The following is a 22,775-nucleotide window of genomic DNA, read 5'->3' as shown; positions in this document are numbered from 1 at the left end:
AGGTGTACAGAAAGTACAGAATAATATAGCTATGAGTAAGCATTTATTTGATATTTTTATACCGAATTGTGCCCAATTCTGTAGTATTTTTGTTTCTTGTTCGTTTTTCCATTTTAGTTTTGTATGTTGTTTTATCTGAATTTGAACGAAAGTTCATGCAGGCTATATTGTTATTATTTATTCCTAAAAGCAATTTTTAATTCGATACTTTCCTAACTTTTCTGTGCGCGGTCTCGTTCTGATGACGCCAGCAGCACGCGCAGAACGTTCGCTGTTCGACTCGAGATCCGTTTAAACTTTAAGCGCCCGCGTTGATCTCGACACACATCTAAATCACAGCTTGCAGAAATGGTAAATATGCGTTTCATAACCACAGTGTTTATCTAGCGGTTAGATGTCGATTAGGACAGAATGCGTTCAACACGTGCTGCTGTTTTCATCTGTATGGTTGGGTTTACTGCAGCCGCTGGTTTGTTTAGAGACATATTTGTTTATAGGATATTAATGTAGAACCTCATATGCTTGTCTAGTCAGTTTAGAGATCTCCCGTTTTGATGCAAATAGCTAACGTTAATTGTAGCAAACAGAACTGTTGGGAGGCATAGTTTGTTTTAATAATTCATGCTTATACCCCCAGTTTCACAGACAATGCTTAAGACTAGTCCCAGACTAAAATGCAAGTCTGATCTTAAAACATATCAGTGCCTTTGTTTTGTCTAATGTTTCTTCAGAGCACGTTTATAAAAATTACTCAAGATGTGCTAATTGAACTACGGCCTAATCCTGGCTTTAGTCTAAGCCCTGTACTGGGCCTAAGTGTGTGTTGTCTTTGATTTAATACATGCTGGTCTCTTCCAGGCTGAATCAGATGTGAATCCTAAAGCTTATCCTCTGGCTGATGCCACTCTGGCCAAAACCATCCTAGACCTGGTACAACAAGCGGCCAATTACAAACAACTGAGAAAAGGGGCCAATGAAGGTAGATACACATACTAGAAACGATCAAATCAGAAGTCTGGCTGCACGGGATTTGACTAATTTTCTTGTGGATTTGTTCCAGCCACTAAAACCCTGAACCGTGGCATTGCGGAGTTCATCGTGATGGCTGCCGATGCTGAGCCTCTGGAGATCATCCTTCATCTGCCTCTGCTGTGTGAGGACAAGAACGTCCCGTACGTGTTTGTGCGCTCCAAGCAGGCCTTGGGCCGCGCGTGTGGGGTGTCCCGGCCCGTCATCGCCACCTCTGTCACCATTAAGGAAGGCTCTCAGCTCAAGCCTCAGATTCAGTCGGTGCAGATGGCCATCGAGAGATTGCTGGTCTGAGAACTCCTCCGCACATCTGCAGTTTTGATTTTCCCCTCGTTTGTCAATTACCACATACATTTTTGATTAATATTTAGTTTTGTTCATTTTTAAAGTGTTTACTTGTCACTTTCTCATTTTGCCATTAGACGAGCACATGTACATTTATGTTAAGGAAAGAAAAATATAATAGCTGTTTTTCTATTTATTTTTTTTAATTATTGTAATTAAGTTTGTTTGACATGGTAGAACACTTAAAATAATAGTTATGAAGTTATATATAATATACAGGCTTGTAATAAAATGCAAACTCCAAGATACATATGTGCTGCATCGCTATTTGTATACAGTAATTATACTATAGTTATGTACTTCACTAGTGATTGTACACTTGTTAAAAATGTTGGGTTCAGTCATTTTTGTTTTTGAAAGAAGTCTCTTAGGCTCTCCAAGGCTGCATTTATTTGATTAAGATACAGTAACAAACTTGTAAAATATTACAATTTTGATAATAAATTGTAGTTTTCATGTTAAAGCTGAATTTTCAGCATCGTTACCCCAGTCTTCAGTGTCACATGATCCTTCAGAAATCATTATATGATGATGATTTGCTGCTCAAGAAACATTGAATATTAGCAATGTTGAAAACAGTTGTGCTGCTTCATATTTGTGGAAAAAATCATTTGTTTTCAGTATTGTTTGTTGGATAGTGAGTTCAAAACAGCATTTATTTAAAATTCAAATCTTTTGTGACACCATTACTGTCAATTAACAATACATCCTTGCTGAATAAAAGTATTTTCTTTAAAAAAAACATTGTACTGACCTTAACCGTGATGTAGAAAGAATGTGTCAGAATTGATATCACCACCAATATTATGAGTTTTATACGTGAGAGAATACAGTCTGATTTCAGATAGTTATAAGAACCATAAACTTAGCATTATCTGATTCACATATTGTATACATATGCATGAACTGCTCATTTATTTTCTTATTTTTTAACTCAAAGTCTTAGCTAAAGTCTTTTAGAAACGCAAACAACGAGTCATGGAAAGATGGTTCATTCTTCATAATGTGGACGAACAAGCTGAACACATTGCATTGTGGGATATAGTACCCAGCGCATCCGTGCTCAGTTGTATGCTAAACATTTTGGCAAATGTAGAAGGTTATTTTGGTATACATACTGTGCACAATATAAAGACTAATTACGGATTTAAAGGGATAATTCACCCAAAATGAAAATTCTTTCATCATTTACTCACCCTCAAGTTATTCCAAACCTGTATCAATTTCAATTATACGTTAAAGACAAAAGAAGATCATTTGAAGAATGTTGGTAATCAAACAGTTTCTGGTCCTCATTGTCTTCCATAATCTTTTTCTCCATACTATGGAAGCCAATGGGGACCACAAACTGGTTACCATTGTGTGTTAAACATAAGAAACCCTCAAGTCGTGTACGAGTTTAAGTAAATGATGACATAATTTTCATTTTTGGGTGAACTCTTCCTTTAAAGAAAGTCATGTTACAGTGTATCTGTGCTAGTTACTCCATAAATCTGTCAATACAACAGAAAACGTCTAATAAATACAAACAAAAATCACCATACAAAAATGACAAAATTCACTACAACACTGTCAGAAAACAAAGTACTTGTACAAGTCACAATCATGAGGTGGTCAGCGCATGGAAGGAACCCTGTACGTCACTTGAACATCACATTGAACTGATACTGTGGAGACTCTGGGATGGCGGCTCACACACACACAGACTCAAAATCACCACAGATATCATCAATCCATCCAGCCTCACACCGTGGCAAGGGGTCAGACTGGAGAAAGCATAGCTTATGACAAGTATTTTCTGAAGACCCTCCAGTGTTTGGGTCGGACCTTTTCCGTTCCTTAAAAAGCTCTCGTGGAGCGGGGCTCTCAGAAAGCTGCCCCCTGGCCTTCTGTCCCGGCCAGCAGTGATGCAGGTGGAGCCCCGGAGCGCTCAGCCCACGGGAAACTCTGTCTCCAAGGCAGTGCCGGGCTGGCTACCCACGTGAGTGTCCTTCCGGAGCTGCAGAGAGACGCAGCTCAGCCAGCTGCGGCTGGTGGGCATTTCTCCAACGATCTCCCAGCTGTCCGACTCGTCACAGTACCGCTCTATAGTGTCATGATACCTGCAGGGGAAGTCAGTTCAGTCAGAAACACTTAATAGACAGCGGACATAGCTAACAGGCCTCAGATTGAGTATAGTAAGAGCCTATGACTTCCACAATGTGGAAAACACAGAATCCAGTCGTCATATAAAATACAGTATAACATGGAACATCACAGAATTTGGCAAATGTGAAAAAAAAGGCTATAAAGTTAAATCGCAGTATGGAGTAGTGTCTGTGAATATAAAACACAAAAAGATTATGAGGTCAGCATGTTTTACGTGTCTCTGTGTGAATGAGTGGTGTCCATGTTTTAAACGTTTGTGCAGTACCACCAAAAAAAAAAAAAAAAAAGTTCTAATCTCATTTGATTACAACAGAATTTCTGCGAAAATAAAACATTTCTTAGGGCACCATTACTTAATTTAAAAAAAACTCTAAATTATATTAAAAATATTATTCAATTAGGCATACTTTTTGAATATTTTATTAAAGGGGTCATGGCCAATTCAGGTGTGTCTCATTCGTCCGTAAAAGTGAAGCTGCAGGCTCTTTGATCGCCCCCCCCCCCCCCCCCCCCCTGGTGGCTGGCTGCAGTCATAAACCCTGCCCTCTCCATGTAAACGAATGGGTCTTCAGTCAATAAAAAAAAATTAATTACACTTCCAACACAATTTTACGAAATATGGTTTTGGTCATTTAAGATAGTTGTTATCATTATTTTATGACATTAATCAGAAACAGTCTAAATGTTATTTGTGTAGGCTATTTTACTTGTAATTTAATTAGAAGTAGGCCAATAGCGCCCCCTACAGATTAAATCTCCTTACCGACCGGACGTTAGGACCTGGGTGAGGCTGCCACACTGAAAGCGTCGTTCTGTAGTGCTTTCACACATTAAGCTCAGCGATCTAAATCAGTGAATATAATCATCATTCAGACTAGGGATGCACGATATTATCGGACTGATATCGAAATCGGGCGATAATGACTTTAAATGCAAATATCGGCATTGGCCTGACATGCAAAATTATCCCGATATGTACATTTAAAGCCATTATCGGCTGATTCCCATATCAGTCTGATAATATCGTGCATCCCTAAACTATGGCGTTGGTATTGTTGTACCAGTGTGAGCCCGAGTCTGACAATGAGAGCTCAACCTTGTGAAGTTCTTTGAGGACGGGCCAAAGCAGCCAGTAGATGGGCATTATGCAAATATGTAACAGAATTAGTGAAAAATAAAAAAACTTCATAGATTTAACAGGGCCCTAGTGTCTCTCACCTGTCCCATCCCTCCTCTCCTCCTAAAACGTAAATCTTTCCGTCCACCACTGCCACGCCGGGTCGATAGCGTCTCTCCTTCATGGTAGCGCACATGGTCCACTTGTTGGTCTTGGGGTCGTAGCACTCCACCTTATCCGTGTTCTCGGTGGAAGCATGCCAGCCGCCTAGAGAGGAACAACTGTGATCCACTGCTCTACAGGATAAAGCTCAAACTGATAATTAAATAAAAGCCTCTATATTCACCGATGACGTATATCTTGCCCTTCAGGATGCAGGCAGCAGATCCAGAGCGGGCGATCTGCATGGGCGCCACTTCGGCCCACACACATGTTTTAGGGTTGTACACTTGCGCCAAGTTTGTGCCGTCACCATCTTCTAAAACAGCACCTCCTGTGGTTTCAAAAGGGAATATTGCACAGCACTTAAAAAAACTAAATTTCTGCTAATTTGCTAAATATTATCAAATATTTTCTAATGAGATGGCGAGTTAAAAAATATCAGTAAAAACTTTATCATGTATTTTCACAAAATATGACATTTTTCAACTTATATATACTATGTATCAGCTTTAATACATTTATCAAAAAACAAAGACTATCTAATGCCAAAAGTTTTCGTTTGAATAACAAAAATAAGTATTTAGAGTGTATAACTTATAATTGGCAAAGGAGTGGAAAGATATGTTCAAATAATTTAATGTCAAAGAAAAATATTTAGGTTGTTCTTGTCAATCATTCAGCTATGCATTCTATTTAAGAGCATGTTATTTTTGCTCTACTAGCACTGACGGCAGTGTAACCAGCACGCATTCCAGACATTTATAGTCTATATTGACATTATTTTCTGTTGTAAACAACATCAGGCCACATGCTGTCCATACAGGTGTATCTAACCTGGAATAAAATGTTCTACAACAGAGTCTGGAGCAAACTTGCTACCTGTCACATAGAGTAATCCATCCAGCGCCATCACAGCCGGACTGGTGACCGCCATCTTGACCGATTCCATAAACTGCCACGTGTTTGTCTGTGGATTATAACACTCAACAGAGTCCAGTCGAGAACGGCCTTCCCAGCCGCCCACAGCAAACACATATCCATCCAGCATCACCAACCCTGAAAAACAGCACAACGCTCTTGTAGATTCTGGTTTATTTTAATTTTTGAACCAATAGGGTCTTGTTTGTTTCCAAACAATAGGGTGGGCTGAAATGCTGCGTTCCATCCCAAGTTGGATGTGGGATAGTCCAACTTAATTCCGCCAATTTCTGACCATGAAAGCATTCAATTATCTGATATTTGGAAAATGATGTAAAAATAAAAAACATGGCAATGCTACCATTAGCTCTGCAGGTGTTTTACAGGCAACAAAAACATTTCCTTGCAACTAAATCGAAGAGAATTGTTCAAAAGGTGTGTGAACAGAGGAGATCAGTTACCAGGTAGCTGGAAACATTTACTAAAACGTTTTCATAATGTAACTTTGACTCTTTTTGGAAACCCATCTTTTAGAGCTGAATGGAACGCAGCATAAACCACGTGCTCTTTTGTAAACGTTTGGTGGCCATTACCTAATTCTGATCTAGCCACGTTCATGGGTGCCATCTCTGACCAGGAGTCAAAACACGGGTCATAGCGCCACATCTCTCTACTGGCCGAGCCGTCTGGAAACTCACCGCCAGCCAAATACAGCATGGAGCCTGAATAAACACAAATGCAATTCAGACCAAGAAAAACATGGCATTTCTGACCACTGGCACTTAAAGGCTTGTAAACAACTCATTTACTCAACTGGTCAAAAGTTTGGGGTCAATAAGATTTTTATTATTTTTTAATAACACTAGAAAATATTTGTTTTTCTAATAAATGCTGTTCTTTTGAACTTATTTAAAGTATCCTGAAAAAAATGTACTACTGTTTCCACACAAATATCAAGGAGCACGTCTGATTTCAACATTGCTAATAATAAGAAATGTTTCTTGAGCAGCAAATCATCATATTAGAAGGATTTCTGAAGGATCATGTGACACTGAAGACTGGAGTAATGATGAAAATTTGGATTTGATTACAGGAATAAATTGCAGTTTAAAATATGTTTAAATAAAAAAACAGATATTTTAAGTTATAGTAATATAAGTTTTACTGTATTTCTGATCGAACAAATGGAGTTTTGGCAAGCATAAAAGACTTATGACAGACTGCAAATTTTTGAACAATAGTGTAAATCTCATGATATTCAAGTATTTATTTACTTGCAAACGTTTCCTAATTTTTCACGCAAGAAGTAAAATACAGTAAAAATCTACTTAAAACAGCCAAGATGTGTAAAACAGCCCAGATGATATTTAATCATGTTCATTTATATGAACCAATATAACAATATGGCTGGGCAATATTGCCACAAAAAAAAAAAAGGCGATATCGATAATCACAATAAATTTACTCTTTTTTTTTTTTTTTTTCTTTCAGGTTTAAAGGCGGATTTTTGCTCCTAAGTGAAAGTTGTAGAAACCAGACCATTAATCATGGTTTTAAATGACTCTTTATGGTCAGAACATGACGTCATGCTTTTGACAGTCATTTTTCCCTAACAAAATAAATCTCTTAATAGAAAAATGTATTTCTTAGTTTTTGCATGTTAAGTGATATTGTGTCAAATCACGAAACAGGTTTGCGTTGTCTGAATTGATGATGCATATCTTCAGCACAGTTTGCAGTGGGGGCTGCAGTATTAATAATGTTACTTTATTTGTCAGTAGCTTGAGCTCGGATGCAGATATATATTTATGTTCATTATCACAAACAGTAACATCTATAATTGTAACAACCCCACTGTTATATGGTGAAACTAGTGCTGCCAATTGATTAAAAAACTATTTTTTTAATAGCACTAGGTGAAACGTAATTACTCTGACTTTTTGACCATTGGTCTTCCATAGTAGCATAAATTTATATCATTATAACCACAGTTAAAACCACACATATGGCACCTTAATACCATGGTCAAAATAGAACTAAATGATTTCTATTTGTATGAAAAACGGTAATCTAAATACATTTAGTATAAATGCAAAAAAGCTATAGATTAATCACAAAAATACTGCAATTATATTCCATTACTCCTTTAATACATTGAATACATGTCTACATTAAAGGGGTCATATGACGTTGCTAAAAAGACCATTAGCTTGTGTAATTGGTGTAATGCAATGCGTTTATGGGTTTTAAGGTGCAAAAAACACATTATTTTCCACATACTGTACATTATTGCTGTAAACATACTTACAGGCTGTGAGTCATAAGTGCCAGACTGTCCATGCGACGTTGGAATTGCCCCACTTCATAGAAACAGGCTTTGTGCAAGCCAGCATTTTAGGCTAACGTTACTCTTCCAGGTTCAGGAAACAGTCCTCTGTAAAATGCACTGCGCGCACACTAATATTTTTGGGTGAACTGTTCTGGAACAGTGTTGTAAATACAATTTAACCACTGATTTCTAGTTGTGTCTTCTGTTGGAAGCCCAAACAAAAGTACTTTCTCTTTCACAACGAAACAGTGCCTCCAGGACATGGCGCAGGCGGCAGCAACCATACTACAGCGAGAATAATAGTTCCGCATGGGCAGTGTTTTGCAAATCTCCCCACACCGTGACGTAGACATGTCAAGTCAATATTATTTGTATAGCGCTTTTAACAATGCAAATTGTGTCAAAGCAGCTTTACATCGGCTTGATATAAAGCTGGGTGGCTTTATATCAGCTTTACAGTATTTAGACGGGGAAATAGTTTGTTGAAATAGTGTCATTCTCCTCTGGCCAGACAAAATCAGCAGTTTAAATCTAGGCTAAAGCAGAGTCAGATTGTGCAAAGGACTCATCTGGTTCCTGTGGTCTTGTCCCGATAGCCGTCTTGGAGACAGGGTCTTCACTGGGGATCAGTCTCTGGGGCTCATCTAGGTGTCCTGGCTGTAGAGGTCATCTCTAGGTGCTGATCCACCATCTGATCTGCATACAGTCTGGATCTGGGTGGCTACGGTGACCTCGGAATAAGAAAGAAATAGACTAATATTATCGTAGATGCCATTCTTCTATCAATGCAACAAGTACATCAGGTGTTTTGGGAAGTGTTCCCGGTTCCGGTTGACCTAATTAATGCAGCCTAAAAATCCTTGTAAAATGTTTTGGTCCAATAATCAACACCTCTGTTTTTTCAGAATTTAGCAGTAAGAAATTGCTAGTCATCCAGTTTTTGATATCAACTATACATTCCGTTAGTTTTGCAAATTGGTAAGTTTCATCAGCTCGTGAAGAAATATAGAGCTGGGTATCATCAGCATAACAGTGAAAGCTAACACCATGTTTCCTAATGATATCTCCCAAGGGTAACATGTAAAGCGTGAAAAGTAAGGGACCAAGTACTGAGCCTTGAGGTACTCCATACTGCACTTGTGATTGGTATGATACCTCATCATTTACTGCCACAAACTGATTGCGGTCAGTACGATTTGAACCATCCCAGTGCACTTCCTCTAATGCCAACATAATTTTCTAGTCTATTTAAAAGAATGTTGTGGTCGATAGTGTCAAACGCGGCACTAAGATCCAGTAGCACTAATAGAGAGACACAACCACGATCAGATGATAAAAGCAGGTCGTTTGTAACTAATAAGAGCAGTCTCAGTACTACGATATGGTCTAAAACCTGACTGGAAATCCTCACATATATCATTTTTCTCTAAGAAGTAGGAGGGCGTGATCGAGTCTTAACTTTTATAAAGAATATTTCTTTGGATTTGAGACTTCAGTCTTTGCAACTTCAGGGATCTTATCTATGCATGAACAGCTTGTAACACTCCAAAGAGAAAGGAAAATTTGAAAATCGCATCATATGAGCCCTTTCTGTATTTCATCTGGCTTTAAACTAGTTTAAATCACCAAGTAATTTGTGTTCATCTATGCATGAATATATAATGAATATACAATACACCGCCTAGCCCTATTTATAAACTAAGAACATCACTGAGCGACTGACTCAGGAAGTTGAGTGTCACACGATGTCAACACACTCACCAGATACGACTAAGCCGTGTTTGCTGACAGCGAAGGGCAGGCAGGCCAGACTCTTCCACTTGCTGGTGAGGGGATCGAAACTCTCCACACTGCGCAGAACAACCTTATCATCCTCTCCTCCTACGGTCACAATCACCTCAGCTGTGCCTGACAGAGACAAACACACAGCAGCCACTGGATGATTAGTCATCAAGACACGGTGCCTTCTCCAGATGATGCACCTCACTTCATGTTGGTTGAGAGAATGTCAAGAGCAAATAGAAGAGCTATGAATTTCTTTGGACATTACATTTCAGAACAGAGGTATTATCGTTAAGTTTCAATGACTATTCTGAATGTGGGAGGTGATGAGTAAATATTCACAATAAATATTTGTTCTCATTCTAATCGCTCAGTTGTCCATGGTAACAAACTTAATTTAGCTCATCCTATCTGTCTTATAACAAATGACAAAAAAACAACTAAAAGGGAATTGGCTCAGTTGTAGCTGACAGTGTAAAAGTGCCCATAAGGCATGTATAAGTCGTTGTAGCAGGAATGGTTTAGCGATAGAGAGACTGCGGTCACCTGTTGCACGTCGAGGTCGTGCTCGGGGGCTGTACAGCTCTCCTCTGCGGTCCTGCAGCAGTAAGTAGTCCTTGGCTTCAGAAATAAGCTTCTGGCACTTGAGTGATTCCTTCACAACATCCAGAGTCTCGATGACGTCGTGAATGTAGTACGGACTGATGAGGGGCAGCCTGATGTGCTCCAGAACCTAGTGATGGGAGAAACCTTAAATCAGCTGAACCAATTGTTTCCACTGTTTCAATCTGAAAAATGTAATCTATTAAACTCAATTAACAAATAATCTACTTCCATTAAATAAAATAAAAGTATAATGTGTGTTATTTTATTAAATCGTTGGGCTTTTGTTTTATGAGAGCCTGGATAATCAGGCCAATGAGTGACTATGCACTTATCCCATTTAATATACAAATGTGTCATTAAAAATGTCTACAAATTTAAATAAATATAAAATGAAAACTTAATTTCAGTGCAGGATACAATCCAGCATATAGCTACTCTATAGAATACGGTATCCCATAATGCAATGTGTTTGAATTTATTTTCCACTTCTTATGTGACGAATGAAGCAGAAGCAATATCAGCTGTGGTTCTTATCCATTTACCTCATTATTGTATCCGGATATCATGCACAAAAACTGGTTACAACACATCAAATAATTTAGTTTTTTTTTAATAAGTGAATAAAATTAATTAATAAATTGAATAATAAATAAAACGTATACCTAAAGTGATCGTGTCTCTTCAGAACACTTAGATTAAACCACTTAAAGGGATAGTTCACCCAAAAATGAAAAGTCATTAATTACTCACCCTCATGTCGTTTACGCTTTGATTTGAATGAAAACAATGTAACCGCATTGTTTACGTAAGTGATACTCTCCAAAATGGTGCTATAGGGAGACGAATTGTTGAATAAAGTGTTTTTTTTTCTTTTGCACACAAAGTATTCTCGTAACTTTGTAAAATTATGGTTGAACCACTGTTGGCACGTGGATTATTTTAACAATATCCTTGCTACATTTCTGGACCCTGATCGTGTAAGGATCAGTGCTGTCTATGGAGGGTCAGAGAGCTCTCAGATTCCATCAAAAATATCTTAATTTGTGTTCCGCAGAAGGTCTCACATGTTTGGAACAACATGAGGGTGAGTAATGACAGAATTTTCATTTTTGGGTGAACTATCCCTTTAATACACATGGATTACTTTTATGCGGCGTTCATTAACTTTTTGAAGCATCAAAGTCTTGGTTGCATGAACTTTCAATGGAGGGACAGAAATCTCTCAGCTTTCATTATGTGTGTTATGAAGTGTTTCAAAGTATTATGGTTTTGAAGCGACATGAGGGTGAGTATAACAATTTTCATTTTTGAGTGAACTGTCCCTTTAAACCAAATTATGTGTAATAGCGAAAATGACACTTGTCTTGGCAAACGCTACTAAATACAACTTAAAATCAGTCCTGTACATTCGGAATTGCTTTACATTCCAATGTGATATGCAATGAGCTTTTCTCAAGAGCTGTAATTAACATCTAGTCTTTAAATAACTGCATAGCAACAATATGTAAACAGCAATCCTACCCCATTCAATCAGGGCTAGATTTACGTTTCTCGCACATCCCTGTGAAGTGACTGCTCTCTTCATAATCATAGCCTGTACAGAGCATGTGACCTTTCACAGGCTTAGTTCATCAAAACACATACATGCAGCTAATCCCAGACATCTGCTGGAGCTCTATCACTGACACGTGAGAGGAACCCACCCGCTCAACTGAGATCATAAAACAAATCTCCCTTAGAAACACGACTAAAAAAAATACCAATACGTGGAGTTTGCTAACACAGTGTCTAACCAGGAGTAACAATAAAATAAGGGAAATTATATTTTGACCATTAAAAATACTTTTTATCCTAGCTGCAACCATGACACAGACATTAAACTGAATGAAAATGTTTATTACATTACATATGTATCGAGCAGTTTAATCCAAGTTTTTTGAAGAGACATTTTATATAATGAACACTGAACAGATTTAATTTAGGTCTTTATTCACATATCACCATTGATCAACACACATACATAAAGCACATCAACTACGTTAAATAACAGCTAAATTGTACTTTACACTGGAAGCTTTTAATATGATGTGAGAACTGTATTACACAATGCATTCTGTTATTTGTACATTTCTTGTGGTAATATTTTTTGTTGGTCCATGTATACATGCAAATAATGTCTCTGACCATTGCAATGTGAATACTTGTTTTATCAGCAACTTTTTTAACATGCTTTACAGTATCTAACTTGGTGTCCCAAGAACATGATTTATAATTAAAGGGGTCATGAACTGAGAAACCAAAATTCCCTTGATCTTTTGACATAAGTCATTCTGCTTTCAAAACTCAAGACTACCTCATTAATCTAAAAACAGCTTATATTGAAGCCAATCTGCCAAAACGACAGCTTTTGGAATGTTCTACTTTATGACAAAATAGTGTGGCTAAACACCGCCTCTGCAGAAGATGATCAACACCTGCTTCTACATCACTGCCTATTTAGCCCCGCCCACTGATTTGTGCATGTAGTAGGTAATTGACAAGAACACAAGTCTATGCAGAAACCAAATTATAAAGATGCTCCAAAGACAACAAGATGCTGTTCAGTGCAAAGCTGTGGAAAAACAGTTTTTGCATTGCCTTCATTCTGATCCCAAAATGAGGAAAGAATGAATTAACTTCATTTTTAACGAAGAAACTAAAAGACGATGCTCTGCTGACTATATTGGATCCGACGGTAATGTCGCACCACACAAGTGTGAGTAACTGTTTTCATTACATAACTATTGCGTTGTCTTTTCTTACAGATCATTTGATATGTATTGTGTTATTTAGAGATCGACCGATATATCGATTTACCGATATTCTCCCGATATTTAAGCATTTTCCCATAATCGGATATCGGTTTTGTAATATCGGATTCACCGATAAACACCGCCATCTTGTGGGCGTTTTGAGAATTGCGCGCAGGATCGCAATTGCAGCACATCTGAGGGGAGACGAGACAACAACAACGGCGTGCAGGTACTTGATTTGCTGTAGTTAGTAAACAATTTAATATTACAGTCATTAATGCACGAATTAGATGTATTACATAAATGCCTGATATGTAGTTTATGCAACTTGGCTCTAAGAAATATGATAAATAAGATACTCTGTCAAGCCCTGTCCCTATAAAGATATAACTTTGCCTGAAATAACACAGCCATGAATTAGCGCATGTTGGAAATAAAATTGAATTCTCTCTCTGTGGTCTATTAGTCTCGTGAAGTCGGAGTCATGTAGATAATCCGTCAATTCCTCTCCCAATAAAGACGTAACTTTGCATGAATTAAATAATACAGCCATGAATGATTGCATGTTGGAAAGAAAAGCATTGAATGTAATTCTCTCTCTGTTGTCTATGTGCTCATCATTAGTCTCGTGAAGCCGCTTTCATATTGCAGTTCACTCAGCGGTTGATGCTCAAAAAATGCTCAGCACGGCCACCGCATGTAACTTTGAACAAGATTCACTTTTTTGAAGCACCCTAAATTGTATTAACACTTACTATATAACCATTATTTCGTTTATAAACATCTAAATTAATACAACTCTATGGAAATTAATTATTTATTATCTCCGCAATCGATCGCAGTTTGAGTAGCCTATAGTTCTGTGTAAATGCAGATAAACCGCGCTGTCAGCAGCATAATTTAGAGCATGCCAGTTGAGAAATGCAATAAAATACAATGCTTGTTATATTCCAATATTCCAGAGAATATTATTCATTGAATTAACATTATCCAGTGAATTATTCTTCACTCTTTAGCCTATTAAACAGCTTATAAACCTACTAAAACTGTAGTTAAAAATGAAGTTGATATAACTCGGGTCCTTTATTTTCTCCATTTGAAAACATTAGACATTCTACGTTTATTTTGCTTACTGCTAATATTAGTGTTGCTGCTAAAGCTTTTTATAAATAAAATGTTTTTTATTGTTGTAATACGAAGATGAAATTTAACATGACGGGGCTCTAGACTGCGACCAAAATGGTAATTTTTTGCGAGTTAAAATTTGACGTGGTCGCATTTGTACGAGTGCCAGGTCTGCGCTGCTCCAAAGCGTCTGCTTCATACAGCGCGCGCTGCCAGCCGCAGCACATTATAGCAGGAGTCAGATTTCACTGATCACGTGAAGAGAGGTGCTTTCAGCGCGAGCGCTTCGTGGGTAGAGCCTGGTTTATACTCGCCGCGTCAGCACGAGCGTGAAGGTGCGCGTCGCGGATGGAGCGCAACGGAGGATTTTGTTTTCAAACTGAAGTAAAAGACCGCTTCTTAAACCAGAGAAGGTGAACATGGTGGTATTCTTGTAGAAAAAGCATGCAAGTCCTGTCAGCTACAGCCAGTTTAGTTTTACTTTTCTTTTTGTTTTCGTTTTGAGAAGCTTGTTATCTCTGCTGTTTACCTCACGTTACGCTATGGAGGCTTTCCTTAATTAAAAAAATATATATATATTAATATTTATTTGATTCCTCAGAGTTTGCTAAACATTCTGTAATATACTCGGTATATAAGACAGCATGTGGTGTGTCCTATGCCATGCCTCGTCTTATTCGTGTTTGTTAATAAATGTTATGTAAGCTAGTTTGTCATTGTCAACGTACTGTTTTATTGTTGTTGTGCTTTTTAATTAAGAATAACCATGAATCCATCTTTTGTTTTAGTCTTTAAAAGTGAAAGGTGTATAGATATAAGCAAAACAGACAATGATCTTTTCTTGTAAAATGTGACACCAAGATCGCAAATTTGAAAGTGAAAGTGAACGAAAAAAGGAATTCCTGTTCACAATTTAAATCACAAATAATACAGATGAAAAAGAACGAGTTGAATGTTGAACACTTTCATTACCATATAACTATACACTATGATAAAAGTTCATCAGCATGCATTGATTAATCAAATGTTGTAGCAAAAACAAAAAACAAATTGCAACCAAATTATGTGCTCGTGCGACCAACTGAGAAAGTTAGTCGCAAAACTGAGTTTAGTGGGAAGAATGAGTCTAAAGCCCTGCATGAAAGACTGCTAATTCTCAAAACATTTTTTGTTAAGATGACTGAAAGGAGGAAAAACCAAAGTGAAGTATGGACTTACTTCACGCAGTCATTTATTTACTTTATAACAGTAAATAAATATTGGTTCTGCATATCGGTTATCGGGCACATAAACATGCAAATAATCGGTATCGGTTATAAAAACAAAATCAATATCGGTCGATCAGTAGTGTTATTTATGCGTTTTTAACCTAAATCACAGCGGCGTCCATCTATGAGGAACGAATGTATGCTGCTACTTCTGAGTCTATAATCCGTCACGCCTACTCAAACAGAGCGTTCTGATGAGGGGGGTTAAAACAGGACAGAAAATAGCCTATTACTTCTAAATTATGTTTTTTGCATTATAAGTAGACCTCAAACAACAGTACAAAATAAAAAACAAAGACAGTTCATGACCCCTTTAAAAAGAAGCACACACTACAGTTTTTGTTCCACCGACTTCCATTCAAACGCATATAAATGCTGAAGACCGGAAATGCAAGCTCATATTGAAGATGCTCACAGTTTGGTTTGGTGAACTCTGACTGCTAATTCATATCATTTGAAGAGGTCTAACCAACAGAAGACTGATACTTCACAGCATGACTTCTTAGCTGAATTGAAATAACACAAACTAGGTTTGTAGCATTGCAGGAAAGTGGAGTAGATTGCATATTTCCACATTTTGGATTTCTCATTATTTGCTATGTTAAATTTATTTTAAAAAAAAGATGCCGCGAAGTGTGACGTCACATTTTGTCTGAAGAAATTTTGTGAGCTAAAAGTATAGTGTGATTGCAACAATTGTTAAAGTATTACTTAAAAGTAGAAGTCGAGTTGACCCTTAGAGAGCTTGGGCTTATTCCTGAAGCAGGGTTGCTGCAGGATTTTTAAGTTCAAATTTAAGACTTAAGACCTTTAAGACCTGCACAAATAAAATGAATACAATATGAGTGAGGTAGGACAATGTTTATTATAAACTATTAAACTGTAAAAAGCATGATTTACAGTTCAGATACAAGTTTTTACAAAAACAAAACGTTTTATAAAATAATACTTGACGTTTCAGCCTTTAAACTATTTTTTAAGAAAATGGATGAGACAAAAGTATTAATTATTATTAAACAATTAATATCAATAAATGATTATATTAATTAAATAACATACAAACACATTTTACTGTTTAGATTTTTATAATTAATTATCTTCTTATCGATCCATCAGTTCACATTCACAGCTCTGCGTGTTTGCAGGTTAAAAACATGGGTCGATTTTTGCATTGGTCTGAACAAAAACAACCCAATGTTGTTCCTGCAATACTGGCTTTACAGAGTACAGAATACAGAGTCCTGCAGTTCTAGGACCGCATTTCTAGGACCCTATTTTTTTTGGGACAGTGCCATCTAGCCAATTCTATTCCAACAAAGACTAGCTCCATGGAAACTATTCATTTTTTATCTTTCCATCTTAGTTTTAATGTAAGAGCTAGCGTGTGGAGGTGTTCGAGGTGGAGTCAGCAATCTCCATTTAGCCTATTAACTGTGCAAAACAGTTCATTGTGCTGCTGGATGTTGTAAATCAGTATTTGTATTCAAATTATTTTACATTTATTAAAGTACTAATAATGACACTAATTTGTACCACAACAGGAGGTGCTTTCAGAACAGTTTCCCTGGACTTTGAAACGTGCAGCGCTCATGTTTATTTAATAAATTCATAGCTTTTTGAAGTTTAATCGTCACATTTAGCTGTATTGCAATTCTGGTCTGTACCCAAATTTAAGACATCTTGAAATCCTAATTAAGACTTTCCTGTGCAATTTAAGACTTTTTATGACCTTAAATTTGATAAGTAAATTTAAACCTTTTTAAGGACCCAAGGGAACCCTGTGAAGACGTGAACAAAGATGTTAATATGGTTTATGACTGACCTTCTCAAAGCTCTGTCTGCGTGAGGGGTTCTTCTCCAGCCAGACAACGGCCGCCTCAAACACCGTCTCCTCTTTTGGCACATTCAGATGGTCACTTGAAATTACCTCAGTCAGTTTATCGGCACAAAGAGACAGAAACTCCTCCTGATGAGGCGAAACAGAAGAGAAAGGAGGCATAAATTCATAGCATAATGAACTCTAAAAAAAACAAAAAACAAGGACAATTAGAATCCTCATGATGTCAACCACTTACAATTAAATGAGTCAAGGTTCAGCCTTGTTCGAGGTTCGATAGTCACATCTTTTTAAAACTGAAAACTTCAGAGACCATTTCAACAAATCATGCTGCATTCTACATTTCTTGTTTTCCTCAAGTTCACTAGTAATGTTAGTCGAGGGTTCTTGTGTACTTACACTGATGATACAAATAATTACAGTAGGATGCAGTGGTAAAGGTGCTTTAATTTATGTTAATTTCCACCACTTTTAGTCATTAAAGGGGTAATTAACAACCGGTAAAATGGAAAAACGTATCTGTCTATGCAGTAGAAAGATTTAAAAAATTCTGAAATGTGTGAAACCGAAAACAGAACAATAACAGCAGCTCAGTGCAAAAATGGCACCAAAATAATTCCCCAAATTCAAGATACAGGTGCAAAAAATGCCCTGCACAATTAAACTAAAATGAATAAGGCTGTTGTGATATGTGAAAATGAGTCGATTGTGGGATTACATTTAGATCAGCTCACATTGCATACATTTTTTTTTTTACACATTCTTTTTTGGCATATATACATTTTATTAAAAAAAATTTTTTAATTACATCCATTAATATAAAAGGGTGTTTTGGGCAATTTTATATCTCAGGGTTTGAACAAATAGTTTGTGAACAAAGGCTCATTTAATTTTAATTTAATTTAATAACAAAGGCTCATAAAATTATTTTTTTCATTTAACATATTAGACCCATTTTTGGGGGGATTTTCTGTGCTGACTGTAAGGGGAATGGACTTAAACATGGTAAAATGTGTGCCCATTCCCGGAAAAGTTCATTTCTGACCCTGACAAGGACCGGCTGTGTTAACTGAGCATCACTTTAAGAGCTCATCTAAAGTGTGGCACTCCTCTAGTCAAGTTCACCTGTTGGCAAACAGTGCTGAAGTGCTGTTGGACGTATTCCATGCTGCGTCGCTCCAGCTCTCGGCACGAGTGTGCCTCGGCGAAGCAGTGAATGCCCACGCAGTTCATCTCATCCATCTGTCGCTCCATGAACCTGCAGCAGGCCTCCCGCACCGCCATCACGTCCAGCAGATTGGCGGCCGCCAGGAGCGCCTGCACGTTAGCCTTGGAGATCACCACCTCGGCCGTGTAGGCGTAGCTCACCAGCATGCCAATCATCTGGGGCTCCACTCCATTGATGGCCACCCGCTCCTGACGAGACTCCATCAGGTCGGTGGAGAACATGGCCTGCGCAAACAAAACACCACAATGTTAAGCACTGATTAAGGAGTTATTGATCCATGAAGAACAGTTTAAATGTATATTAATAATTTAATAGATACAATAATGGAAGATATTTAAACATTACTCTTCTATATTAGCAGAAATCTCACATTCAGATTTGCTTTTTAAGTTTTGTTGCATTTTAGATTAATATACACATTTTTTTTAAACATAATTATTCATAATTTATTAATATATTAATTTATTATACAAATATAATTAGTCATTTATTCCTGTGATTTCAAAGCTGAATTTTTAGCATCATTACTCCACTCACATGAGCCTTTAGAAATTATTGTAATAATTTTTCTTTGCTTTATTTGATGAATATAATAATAGAAATTCTGAAAGATTATGCGAGACTGAAAACCGGAGTAATGATGCTGAAAATATAGCTTTGGTCACAGGAATAAACCACATTTTAAAATATATTCAAATTGAAAACAGTTATTTTAAATATTTCAAAATGTTGGATCAAATAAATGCAGGCTTGGTGACTTCTTTAAACAATATTAAAAATCTTACTGTTCAAAAACTTTGACTGGTAGTGTATGTATTTTATGTGTTTATTTTTGGTAATCATTTTCAATTACATCCACTGATATAAAAGTGTTTCGGGCACTTTTTCCAGGGTTTTAAACAAATAGTTCTCGCTTAATTCAACATTTAATTTTCATTTAACACAGCTCCTTTTTTTTTTTCCTGAGCCAAATTCTCTGGAATGGACCTAAACTTATTACTTGGGAAAGCAAAATTATATGAAAACATCTGACATTTTTAAATGAATGATTATTTAGGTCAAGAACTAATCCTACTAGGCAGCCTTTTGACAGAAACAATGACTATTACCTGAAAATAAGAGCTGAAGGAGGCCAGTACAATACGGTGACAGGGAAACTCCTGCCCTCCGCAGCACAGAGTCACATCACAGAAAGCATGATTGAGCCGTAAGCTGTTCAAGCCTTCCAGCACTTTGTTGGGATGCCGCGCTTCTACAAACACACAGTCTTCACTCTCCAGAGAGGACAAGGGGAAAGCAGGGTCCTCCACACAGGGAGACGGAGGGAGCGTGGAGGTGGCCAGCAGATTCACAGCCATAATGTCCATCTTAATACTCAATTAGGCTGACAAAACAATAGAGGAGCTTCGTATAAAACTACTTTAAACAGTGTCTAATTTGTGTAATAAAAAATACCTCATAGCCTATCATTTGAAAGGTTGAATGGAATGTTTGTTTGTAAATACATACACAAATGTTACATTTTCAAAAAAAAAATCTTTTAACTATTCAAGGAAAATATGAATACAAATAGTACGTTAAAAAGAAAACATGACAATAAATTGTAACAAATTCTACATATTCGAATAATAATTAAACATTCTAATATAAATAATAGAAAATACAATAACGTGTAACTTCTCCAATATACTCTATAACAACGACGACAAGTATAATATTAGACATTAATGTCGAGAAAGAAAAATAAACATGCATAAAAAACCTGTCAAAAATATTAAAATATTTCCTGTTATTTATGTTTATTCTTACGATACCATAAAGGGATCAAATTATTAATGATGTTGGTGTAGTGTAAATATAAAGATTATAAGATATTCAAAAACGCTGTAGGCTATAATAAAATAAAACACGTAACGTTAAGGGAGGAGTTGACTGTTTAATGCAGTTAGTAATAATCCACACGAATAATGAATGACAATAGAAGCGGTAACGACCCACATCCGAGAACGACAGCGGTGTATAATCTTACCAAAAACATGTCTGTGTTGATATAGCAGCCCAAATCCTTCATATCTTCACCTGCAGCTGTTTATGAAAAGTCGTGACGCCATGTCTTCTTCTTTAAAAACAGACTGAGGCGCAGAAATGACCAGATGAACCATCAGCGCCGCCCATCGGTCTGGAGGACTTGTTTTAAGCAGTTAAAGGGATAGTTCACCCAAAAATGAAAATTATGTCATTAATTACTCACCCTTGTGTTGTTCTAAACCCGTAAGACCCGTAAGAAGAAAGATATTTCTGATTAAATCTGAGGGCTCTCTGACCATCCCATGGACAGCCAGGGAATTACCACGGTCAAGGTACAGAAAAGTACCAAGATGATCAACAAAGTAGTCCATGTGACATCAGGGGTTCAACCGCAATGTTATGAAGCTACGAGAATATATATATTTTTTTTTTGTGTAAAGAAAACACATCTCTACTGTGTCACGTTGAACATAAGGCACAATGCACAGCACATGTGTTCAATGTCATCACGCCGGATCTGGGTCAGCGCCGGCGCCACCACAAGCTTGCGTCATGGTACTGTTGTGAACGTGCGTCCAAGTGGCGCAGTAGAGACGAATATGTGGAATAAAGTCATTATTTTTGTTTTCTTTGCACGAAAAAAGGATTCTCGTAGCTTTGTAACATTACAGTTGAACCACTGATGTCACATGGACTACTTTGTTGATCATCTTGGTACTTTTCTGTGCCTTGACTGTGGTTCCCTTGCTGCCTATGGGAGGGTCAGAGAGCCCTCAGATTTCATCAAAAATATCTTAAAGGGGTCCCATCAGTCTTGATTTTGTTTTGGGGGTGTACTAGAACATGCTCTCATGCTTGGTGGTTCGAAAAACGCATTATTTTTCACATAATTTACATTATTACAATACCTCTCTCCCCAGCCTGCCACAAACAGCTGGATTAGTTCCAGGTTTGATGAAGGCCTGCCTTCCCGAAAAATGAAATGTGTTGTGATTGGTTAGCTGTCCCAGTGCGTTGTGATTGGTAAACAGCTTAGACGGTGTTTCAGTACTGCCCCCCCCCCCCCCTTGCCAAAACAGCAAATTCATCAATATTGCTATATCAGTTCAGACCCCGAGAATATTGAGGATGGCGCAGAACCTTTGCACGCACAGGTATTGCAAGACATATTAAAGTGGTAATGTTATTGTTGTTATTGTTTTTTTGGCTAAATCCCGTTTTAGAGATTTTAATAACTGCATTGACTATGCACAGATAAGTGCAATGGTAATATGTGTTATGTTTATTGTTCTTTAATTCTAACATTATAACATGAATTGCACTGAAACTGTTATACAGTTGAATATATTTATACCATAGTCCCACAGACTTATTACACTATTTGTGACAGCATATATATATATATGCAAATTAATTCTCTTCCAGCAGGAGGCGCTGTTGGAGCGGAAGAGAGTGAGGTTTCCCTGTTAACGCTGTACACAAAACAGAGCTCCGCTCACAAACGCTGCTTTATCAGACATTACATGCAAGATGAAATGAAAATGACATCCAAAATTTTCTGAAGACAGTTGGTTTCCTTCAGAAATACAGTGACATAAAAACACCCGCACCGGATTTCGATTTTGAAACGTGCAGTGCTCAACCAAGCACTCCCCCCACCCGCCAACCATTTGGATTTCATCAGGCGAGATTTATTTTAATGATATTCTAATGGGCTGCTTTGTGATATCACAAACAACGGAAAGCAACGCTGTAGTTTAAACAAGCTGTTGTAGTTCTTGAAAAAAATTTTTTTTTTTAAACGAAATATCTCTCTTTGGAGTGGACTTTGAGATTTGTAACTTTGTAGATCTTTTTATGCCCAAACATACACACTACACACTGACTAAAATTCAAAAAGTGAGAAAGCATAATAAGACCCCTTTAAATTGTGTTCCGAAGATGAAAGAAGGTGTTACGGGTTTGGAACAACAGGAGGGTGAGTAATTAATGACATCATTTTCATTTTTCGGTCAACTATCCCTTTAAGCGCAAGTGTGCCTCACAAGCAAAAACGTTTCG

At 37.3% G+C, this 22,775-nt stretch overlaps 2 protein-coding genes across 2 annotated transcripts; one reads left to right on the top strand and one right to left on the bottom strand.

Moving 5' to 3' along the window:
* The first annotated feature begins 238 nt into the window (after positions 1-238).
* Positions 239-2,108, top strand: LOC306869121 (NHP2-like protein 1). The gene is made up of 3 exons (XM_079415735.1): positions 239-351; positions 859-979; positions 1,061-2,108. Exons 1-3 carry the CDS (start codon positions 349-351, stop codon positions 1,321-1,323), a joined length of 387 nt encoding a protein of 128 aa, XP_079271861.1. The 5' UTR covers positions 239-348; the 3' UTR covers positions 1,324-2,108.
* Positions 2,109-2,141: 33 nt separating this feature from the next.
* LOC306869120 (kelch-like protein 24) lies at positions 2,142-20,816 on the bottom strand. The gene is made up of 11 exons (XM_079415734.1): positions 20,716-20,816; positions 19,796-20,070; positions 18,584-18,910; positions 17,444-17,587; positions 10,377-10,563; positions 9,810-9,956; positions 6,313-6,441; positions 5,681-5,857; positions 4,986-5,132; positions 4,741-4,906; positions 2,142-3,476 (listed from the first exon to the last, which is right to left on the bottom strand). The coding sequence occupies exons 2-11, from the start codon at positions 20,051-20,053 to the stop codon at positions 3,305-3,307; spliced, it is 1,854 nt and encodes a 617-aa protein (XP_079271860.1). The 5' UTR covers positions 20,054-20,070; positions 20,716-20,816; the 3' UTR covers positions 2,142-3,304.
* Between the last annotated feature and the right edge of the window lie 1,959 nt (positions 20,817-22,775).

Source organism: Barbus barbus (genome assembly GCF_936440315.1).
Source record: "Barbus barbus genome assembly, chromosome: 4".
In the NCBI taxonomy this organism is placed as follows: domain Eukaryota; kingdom Metazoa; phylum Chordata; class Actinopteri; order Cypriniformes; family Cyprinidae; genus Barbus; species Barbus barbus.
Note: the sequence above shows the minus strand (reverse complement) of the source record. Positions and strands in the feature narration are given on the sequence as shown.